The sequence below is a fragment of the Sinocyclocheilus anshuiensis genome, unplaced genomic scaffold (assembly GCF_001515605.1).
Source record: "Sinocyclocheilus anshuiensis isolate Anshui unplaced genomic scaffold, SAMN03320099.WGS_v1.1 scaffold78, whole genome shotgun sequence".
NCBI lineage: Eukaryota > Metazoa > Chordata > Actinopteri > Cypriniformes > Cyprinidae > Sinocyclocheilus > Sinocyclocheilus anshuiensis.
In genome coordinates this window covers 1,349,630-1,358,747 of record NW_015544250.1, presented here as the reverse complement: position 1 = coordinate 1,358,747, position 9,118 = coordinate 1,349,630, and the positions used below count along the sequence as shown (strand labels likewise).

Sequence of the window (9,118 nt, the reverse complement as noted above, 5' to 3'; positions counted from 1 at the left end):
GAGATGTTTCTCAAATGATCTTCTTTTATGTTGAATAGTTTATGTTAGGCCGTTGTAGCCTAAACGTGTAATAAACTTTATGTCAGTATGCTCTGTACATGGTCCTTGAGATGCCCTTTGATTTCACAGCTGTAAGTTGTTGTTTAAAAAGATAATTGGGACTTAATTCAGGCCATGTCCACACGTACACGGGTATTTAAAAAATAGTTTAAGGAAGGAGTTTTTTCTTCTTCCGTTTAAAAAAAAATCTTTGTCCACATGCAAACGCATGCTGTGAAGCACTGTCAAGCGCATGCCAAACCAACAGGTGGTGATATAATCTCAACCGTAAAACCATGTTGGCCCATCAGAAGCCTGAAAAAGTTTCCAGTAGGTGGAGATAACAGCTCAGGCTCCGACGTCACAAAGCAGGAGATTGAAATCTGCAGCAGGGTATGTTTTTTTATATCTCAAATAGGGGCACTTGAGAAAAAAAAAACCAATCAAAACTTGATAATGCTTGCTAAATCCTGACTAAAGCTTATGACTTTTTAGTATTATGTGTTATTGCATGCACGCACAGTATTATTGAAGGTATTTCCAGCACTTCATTCCATTTGTTTGAACACCTCATTCAGGATCCAAGGATAACAAAAGACCTCCACACTGCAGTTGGATGGCTGCGGAAAAACCTCTGTGTCTTCAGAGGTTTGGTGAAAGAGCTGAGGTTCCTCCAACTGAAAGAGGAAGACCAGAAGAAAGCTCTTCTTCAGCTTTCACAGGCCGAAATGGCTGACGACCAGCAACTGGCCAAAGAACTTTTTGTTTTCCAATTCCAATTTAAGGATAATATGGACATTTTTCTCGATGAGTGCATTGACAAAAGGGGCCTCAAAATAAATAGCATGTTTCTCGAGTTTTGATTTATTTTAGTTTTCTTTTGTCAATTTTGATAATTACTGTTAAATGTGTGCCTGCTTTGCTTTAACATTTGTTTGTTTTATTTTCTCTAGTTTTATTTTTTTTAATCTTTTGCTACTTATGTATGCAGGGTTTCTGCAGACTTGAACAAGTTACATTTAAGACTTTTTAAGACCTTTTTAATACCAACTTATATGAAATTTAAGACCTAAACCTGTAATGGAAATACACATTTTATTACATACATATATGTAATATTTAATGTGTATAAATTAAAAAGAAAACAAAATATCAATGCTGTAATAAATGGTATTTATTACTATGATATACAGTGAACTTTTCATGTCAGCAGACAATATTCCATACAAAATAACCCCACAAAATAACTGCATCACTGAGATTTTTGGTGGAGTAAACAATTTATTCTGAAGCAATATTTTCATCAGTGTTCTATCAGCTTTTACATACTTAAATCTGCATATTTACCTTTACAAAGGCCTATTTTTAAACACTCCAAAGAGAAAGGAAAACTTGAAATCGCATCATATGACCCCTTTAAGACATTTTAAGGCCTTATATTAGGAAAACGTTATTTAAGACATTTTAAGACTTTTTAAGGACCCGCGGATACCCTGTGTATGACAATGTGTATAATTGCCATTATCTCATAGAAAGTGTTACCGTCAATCCTTCTATTTAAATCTTCCACTTCACTGAAATAGTTATCAGAGAACAATCACTGTTAACAGAAATATCATTAACAAAAGGTGCACTGGGCATTGTGCAAAAATAATTCATATTCTACTCTGACCTGTAATGATAATCCGGAACAGAAAGGAAGACCTGCTCAGCCTCCTGCAATGAGAGCTCTGCCTCCTGCAATGAGGCCAGGGCATATATGATGGCCTATGAAAAAACAGTTAATTTAAGTATACTATTATAGCACTACTGAACAGCAAGCCATTATACATTGGTCCATACACGAGTAGCACCAGCATGCAGTTTATACAGTAGATAACTTTACAATGAAGTCCAGCAGTGTCTTTACCTCTGCAGTGTGGTCATCGACAGCCTGAATGTGGATTTCCTCTGAGATTGCACTCTGTACACTGGCTGAAGAGTTCCTTGGAGCAAGTTTCTGGCCTCATCAGTCCAGAAGAGAAACCGCTGACCATGCCTTTCAAACATCAACCAGATTAATCTAAAGTACTGTCAAAAGGACAGGCTAATAACACATATTGTGGTGCAACCAAGCAATGAGCCCAGTTTAATTATGAAAGATGATTTATACTTAACTAATATGCTAAAACAATGAGTATCAAACAAGTTTTCACACTAATACAGTAAGCTACAGGTAAAACTCACATCAACATGCATTTATCATCTTTTTAAGTTTAATTAAAGTGCTGGCTAGATGTACTTATTGTAGTCATTATGTCAACAAGGTTTAGCTTTATTAAATCATGGCAACTTTGCATCGTTTTAAAGTTATAAAATAAAACTTAATTGAAAATCGGTAAAGTTACTCACTCTGATTGCTGTCCATGTCGTCCATCTTTAGTGATCCAATTCGGTAGGTGGCGCTGTTACAAAAGAATAGGGTCCTAGAACTGCGGTCCTGAAACTGCAGGAACATACTATTTATTGCCTGAGACTGCTGTAACGTAATGGTTCTGCGGTTCTGCCGCTGGATGTATCCATAGACATAATAAATACCTAACTTATATGATTTTGTTGCACTGCATTGGATGTCAGTGCAACGATGTACAGACTACAGAGATATTTCACAGATCTAAACGCGTGTGTGACATATTGTTGAAAGAAAGTGAGGTAAGATGGAAGTAGCGAAGCATTTAATAGTTGACAACTATTTAGGATAGAAATGTTATGACCGATGCAAACTATTCTACTTTTTTCTCAAATATGGCCGTTTTGAATTGAAAATATGGTATCATTTCCGTGAGTCATGCAAATTCTAAGGAATGTAGCAACATTAAGTATACAATTAAAAGTGTATGTGCATATTTTAAAATATTATTTGCAAATAGTCGCGATAGAAACGATACAAGGTAAACAAATCATTGTATCGCCCACGTGACTGGATTCCGCTGCTGTTTCTATGGCAACTGTGGAACGACAATTAGACACGTCATGTTATGACGTCACTCACCGCCACAGAACAGACTAATTAGACATACTTGCAGAATCTCTTCACATCGATGATTTTCTGAGCAGAAACAGAGTCTGAGTGAAAGTCTACCAATACAGACCGTACACTCTCCTGTATATGCATACAGTTTATAGACACAATCTGTACTAGTGTTTCACATACAATCTGACAACTCTACATCTGACATTATCAGATACCGTTTGAACTGACAGTATCAGATCCAAAACACCAGACACCATCATGTCTTCAGAACTGGGAGAAGTGCTTGTGGAGGTTTATGTCAACGGCGCCTTCTACTGCACTGACAGTTACTGGGCCTCAGATGAGCAAGATGTGGAGTCGGAGATCACCCGTGCCATCTATGACCATTTCGATTGCTATAAACCGGAAGACATAGATGTGCAGCTAGAGGTTGTCATGAACGACGCAGTCTCCTGTGAGGAGAAAGATGTGCAGCTGGAGGCTGACTTCAAGGATGCTATCTCACAGCCAGTGTTGCTGACCAATCCAGCAGGGCCTTCCACAGAAGTGGCTGGAAGCAGCAGTGAGATCGATCAGGATGGCATGAATGCTTCTCCTGAAACCTCTGAGGAGGTCATCCCAACAGGTAACTGAGAACAGAGCAGTTGAAATCCAAAATTGCAATGAGTTGCAAATAAAAATGTCGGACCAAATGTTCAGTCACATTAGTGATATTTTAGCGACATTTCGCTGGCAAAAAAAAGGGTCCATTGTGAGCACAGCTGACACAGAGCTCACTTTCAACCTAGAGGTGTAAAGATGCACAAAAATGCAAACAGTCTGGCATTACTTCTAAAAAGCACTCTTTGTGTTGCAGTTTGTCTTTGTTGTAAATGGGAAATTTAAGTGACCCATGTAAAAATGAGCGAAATCTGTGGAGGAAATTGTTTTGCTCTCACTTGATTTTGCTGAGCAACAGTCAACATGACCACACTTTATTCTGTGGTTAGATGCGTTTCTAATAACATACTGTTCTTCTTTTCCAGAATTTGCCAAAGTGAGGAAGACAATCAGTGAGTTCTTCCGGACTGGGATTTCAGCACAGCCTAAGACTGATCCGGCTGTTTCCGAGTTGCCATGCGAAGTGGCAGGGATCAGCAATGAGATTGGTCAAGCTGGCATGGATGCTTCTTCTGAAATCTCTGAGGAGGACATCCCAATAAGTAAATATCAACAGAGCAGTTGAATTGCAAAAAATAATAATAATAATTTTTGGACTAAAGGTGCCATCATATCAGTGAAATTTCACTGGCAAAAAAGGTCCATTGTGAGCACAGCTCACACAAATTAGATTCCGCACACAGAGAAGTTGTACATGTGCAGTGGTTAAAACTACGCTGCATTCATTAGGTACGCATGCGTGCTGAACCTGTTACACCCCTATTTCAAACCAAGCAGCTTTCTATTGGTCAGCATGGTGAATTGATAAGCAAAGTCTGCGTAGGGAATTTTTTTTCCCCAAGCAACAGTAAACGTGACCACACTTTAATTATTCATGTTTATTCTGTGGTTAGACGTGTTTCGAATAACATGTTGTTTTTCTTCTTTTACAGAATTTGCCAAAGTGAGGAAGACCATTAGTGAGTTCTTCCGGACTGGGATCTCAGCACAGCCTAAGACTGATCCGGCTGTTTATGAGTCGCTGTGTGAGGAGGCAGGAAGCAGCAGTGAGATCGGTCAGGGTGGCATGGATGCTTCTCTTGAAATCGCTAAGAAGGACATCCCAATAGGTAAATATCAACAGAGCAGTTGAAATACAACATTGCATTGAGTTGCAAATAAAAATGACGGACTAAAGGTGCAGAACATGTACGTGTTGAACCCTTTACACCCCTATTTCGAACCAAGCAGCTTTCTATTGGTCAGCGTGGTGAATTCAAGTGACCAACTTGAATGTGAGCGTAATTTGCATAGGACATTTTTTGGCCGTCATTTGATTTTGCTAAACAGTAAATGCGTCCAAACTTTAATTATTCATGTTTAATCTGTGGTTATAGATGTTTCTAATAAAATACTGTTTTTCTTAATTTTTTTAGAATATGCCAAAGTGAGGAAGACAATTAGTGTGTTCTTCCAAAAGCGTTATGGGATCTCAGCGCAGCCGGATCCGGATGAGTCACTGTGTGTCCCAGCTGCAAGCGCTCCTGAACCAACATCTGAACCTTTGTCCTCAACATCTGAGCCTATGGAACCTCAACTGGATCCGGACAATACTGAGGAATGGTGTATCCCAGATCCGAGCAGTTTTGAATCGGGACCTTCATCCTCAGAAGGTTTGGTGGATGACATCAGCGATGCCATCTCGAAGATGAGGAGCCCAATGCTGATGTCTAAAGATCTGACCGAACCAGCAGGCCCTTCAGCAGAAGTGGGAGGGAGCAGCAGTGGGAACGATCAGAGTGGCACTGATGCTTCTCCTAAAATCCCTGAGGAGGACATCCCAACAGGTGAATGTCAACAGAGCATTTGAGTTGCTTTACATTACAATGGCATGCAAACAGAAATATTTTTCAAACTATTCATGTTTAATCTGTTGTTAGAGATGTTTCTAATAACATACGGTCTTCTTTTTCAGAATATGCCAAAGTGAGGAAGATCAAAAAAATGAGTGCATTCTTCCAAAAGCTTTTTGGGATCTCAGCACAGCCTCAGAAGAATCCTACTCTTCCAGAGCCGCTGTGTGTCCCAGGAGCAATCGTTCCCGAGCAGGAACCTCAAGTGACAGAGCTTTCAGTGTTAGAGAACTATATTCCTCAAAACATTTCCCAGTTGAAAAACCGTTTGGAGGAATGTATACTGTCTGAGACACCTGTCACTGAGGTCTGGCCCAACATCTTCTTGGGAAATGAGTAAGTCTGCAACTCATATAGACGAATATAAACCATGTGATAAAGCAATAATGTAATGCAGGAATCAAACACAATTGTATTTCTACAATGTAAATCCTCTTTACTGAAAGGCTAATTTAGGTTGTTGTGTTCTTGTGCAGAGAGACAGCAAGGGACCGAACCAAACTCAAAGAGATGGGTATTACCCACATCTTAAATGCTGCAGCAGTGAAGAAGAAGCTGAGGGTCCTGATGGGAATGCCAACAGAGAAAGACCTGAAAGGAAAGATAAATACAGGGGCGAAATATTACAGAGGCATGAACATCAAATATTGTGGCTTGGCCACAACACACAGAGATGGTTTCAACATGGGCATGTACTTCTTACCAGCTGCCAAATTCATTCACAAGGCCCTGAGGAACCCAGAAAGTAAGATCTTTTTATCAAGTGTTCTAAAGTGACAAATTGTTTGGGGAATGAGTTTTTTTTTTTGACCGTCTTTCTGTTTTTATATTCACAGATAAGGTGTTAATTCACTGCAGTCATGGTGTCAGCCACTCCCCTACACTTTTGCTGGCATATCTGATGATCCACCATGACATGATGGTGGACGAAGCCATTGATCACGTCATAAAGATGCGACACATCAAGCCCTCCATAAGCTTCCTGACGCAGCTGATGTCCCTTAATACCGAACATGTGGAGCGGCGAAAACAACAGCTACAAGGCAACCAGGCAGCAAAGTGCTGCTAAAAACAGAGCACAGACTATTTAATAATTACTAACTCTTAAACTATTTGCACATGAATTTGAATAAAATATTACAAATGTGACATTTTGTGAAGCATTGTTTTTGGTGTTCCTGTTTGATTTGGTCTTGCATTTATATAAGAAGTTCCCTGGATTTTAGTTTATTCTCAGTATATACAATCAAAATACAACATGACTACCATTACGTAGGTATTTCTGTCCACTGTAAATATATTCTAAAAAAAAAAAAAAAAACGAAGAGGAAAAAGTGAGAATATAATTTATGACTTGTTTTTATGGCTACTTTAATACTTGTCAGGTATGATTTAAATTTGATAAACTGGTAATTTATTTACCATTAACCTTGATTATTAATAAAATAAGACACAATAATGAATAATATTAAAATATAACGTTGATATAAACAAGTACTATAAAACAATATAAAATCATATTAATAAGTATTTCCACTAATATTACTCATACGATCACTCACTTCTTATTATTTGCCATGTACCTCCTAACTCCTACTTCCCTCATTCACTATTCCATACATTAGTCCACTAACATACAGTATCTTGCACAAAAGCTTTGAGTGTGATGAGTTTGATACAAGAGGATGGAGAATTAGCATTCCTATGATATTTTGTTTTGTTTATATTTTTCTGTCTCGTGCAAAAACACTACAATGGTAACCATAATATGCCAAAACAGTGTTGTTACAGATTTTGTTTTGCTTTTGTAAAACCATAATACATGTATACGAACTCCTTCCAACAGTTTACTTTACAATAAGGTTCATTAGTTCGCAGTAATTAACTGTATTAGTTAACATGAACTAAGCATGAGCAATACTTCTACAGCATTTATTGATCTTAGTTAATGTTAATTTCAACATTTACTAATAGATTATTAAAATCAAAAGCTGCATTTGTTAACATTAGTTAATGCACTGTGAACTAACATGAACAATAACTGTATTTTCATTAACATTAACAAAGATTAATACTGTAACAAATGTATTGTCAGTATCTTGCACAAAAGCTTTGAGTGTGATGAGTTTGATACAAGAGGATGGAGAATTAGCATTCCTATGATATTTTGTTTTGTTTATATTTTTCTGTCTCGTGCAAAAACACTACAATGGTAACCATAATATGCCAAAACAGTGTTGTTACAGATTTTGTTTTGCTTTTGTAAAACCATAATACATGTATACGAACTCCTTCCAACAGTTTACTTTACAATAAGGTTCATTAGTTCGCAGTAATTAACTGTATTAGTTAACATGAACTAAGCATGAGCAATACTTCTACAGCATTTATTGATCTTAGTTAATGTTAATTTCAACATTTACTAATAGATTATTAAAATCAAAAGCTGCATTTGTTAACATTAGTTAATGCACTGTGAACTAACATGAACAATAACTATTTTCATTAACATTAACAAAGATTAATACTGTAACAAATTTATTGTTCATTGTTAGTTCATGTTAACTAATGTCAACAAAATACAACCTTATTGTAAAGTGTTACCAATAAGCCCAATGATTGAGAAGATAAATACGCTTCCTCATATTTTTCATACTGTAGAGACCACAGAATATGTTTGATGTCATTGGTACTGTAGTAACTGCAATTTTTTCTTGTGTGTGATATCATATGAATGTAAAAGTGTGTGTGTGTGTGTGTGTGTGTGTAGGGGTGCTGTTTGTTTTATTCTCTTTATATATAGAAATATAAAGTGTGTGTGTGTATTATATAATGTATATTTAATCTGTGTATGTCTGTTTCCTATTTCCTATTTCATACAAAAGGAACAATTACACTTAATGGCAACCATTATCACAAAATGAAGCATAAATCATATTATTTTGTAGTATTCTATACAGTGATAAAGGCAATGATGATTCTGTTTACGGCGATTCTCATTCATTTCTATGGTATCTGCAAACAGTAACTGACTGTGGCACATCTCTGACAGAAATTCAAAGATTGCCAAGGCTGTAAAGTGATTGATTATCAAGGCATACAAAGTTAGCTGCCTTCTTCAGTGGTAGAAGCACTGACCCTGGTAATGGTATCTCCCAATTATAAAATCATCTCTGGTTACTGGCACTGGATTATTTATGTGTCATGTTAATTTACGTCCACGGTTCATTTTTAAATATCAGTTATTGCACATACCGATATATAGCAGCACCCCTAAATCAACACGATAACAATATTTCATTTTTTTAAATATCACGATTATCGTCAATACCTGTAAATAGTGACGCCCCAATATATATGAATTACAGTTATATATTTTTGTTCTCTCTTGGGTTTAAATTTGCAAATGATCAAATGAGCACACATTGACTAGATGATGTTCTAAATTATATATACATATATATATATATATATATATATATATATATATATATATGTATTCTTTTTCTGTTTC

The 9,118-nt window shown here is 36.8% G+C and overlaps 1 protein-coding gene across 1 annotated transcript; it reads left to right on the top strand.

Moving 5' to 3' along the window:
* Positions 1-3,310: 3,310 nt before the first annotated feature.
* LOC107697821 (uncharacterized) lies at positions 3,311-6,720 on the top strand. Its single transcript, XM_016498675.1, has 6 exons — positions 3,311-3,677; positions 4,645-4,821; positions 5,128-5,538; positions 5,667-5,940; positions 6,081-6,349; positions 6,441-6,720. Exons 1-6 carry the CDS (start codon positions 3,311-3,313, stop codon positions 6,671-6,673), a joined length of 1,731 nt encoding a protein of 576 aa, XP_016354161.1. The 3' UTR covers positions 6,674-6,720.
* Positions 6,721-9,118: the final 2,398 nt, after the last annotated feature.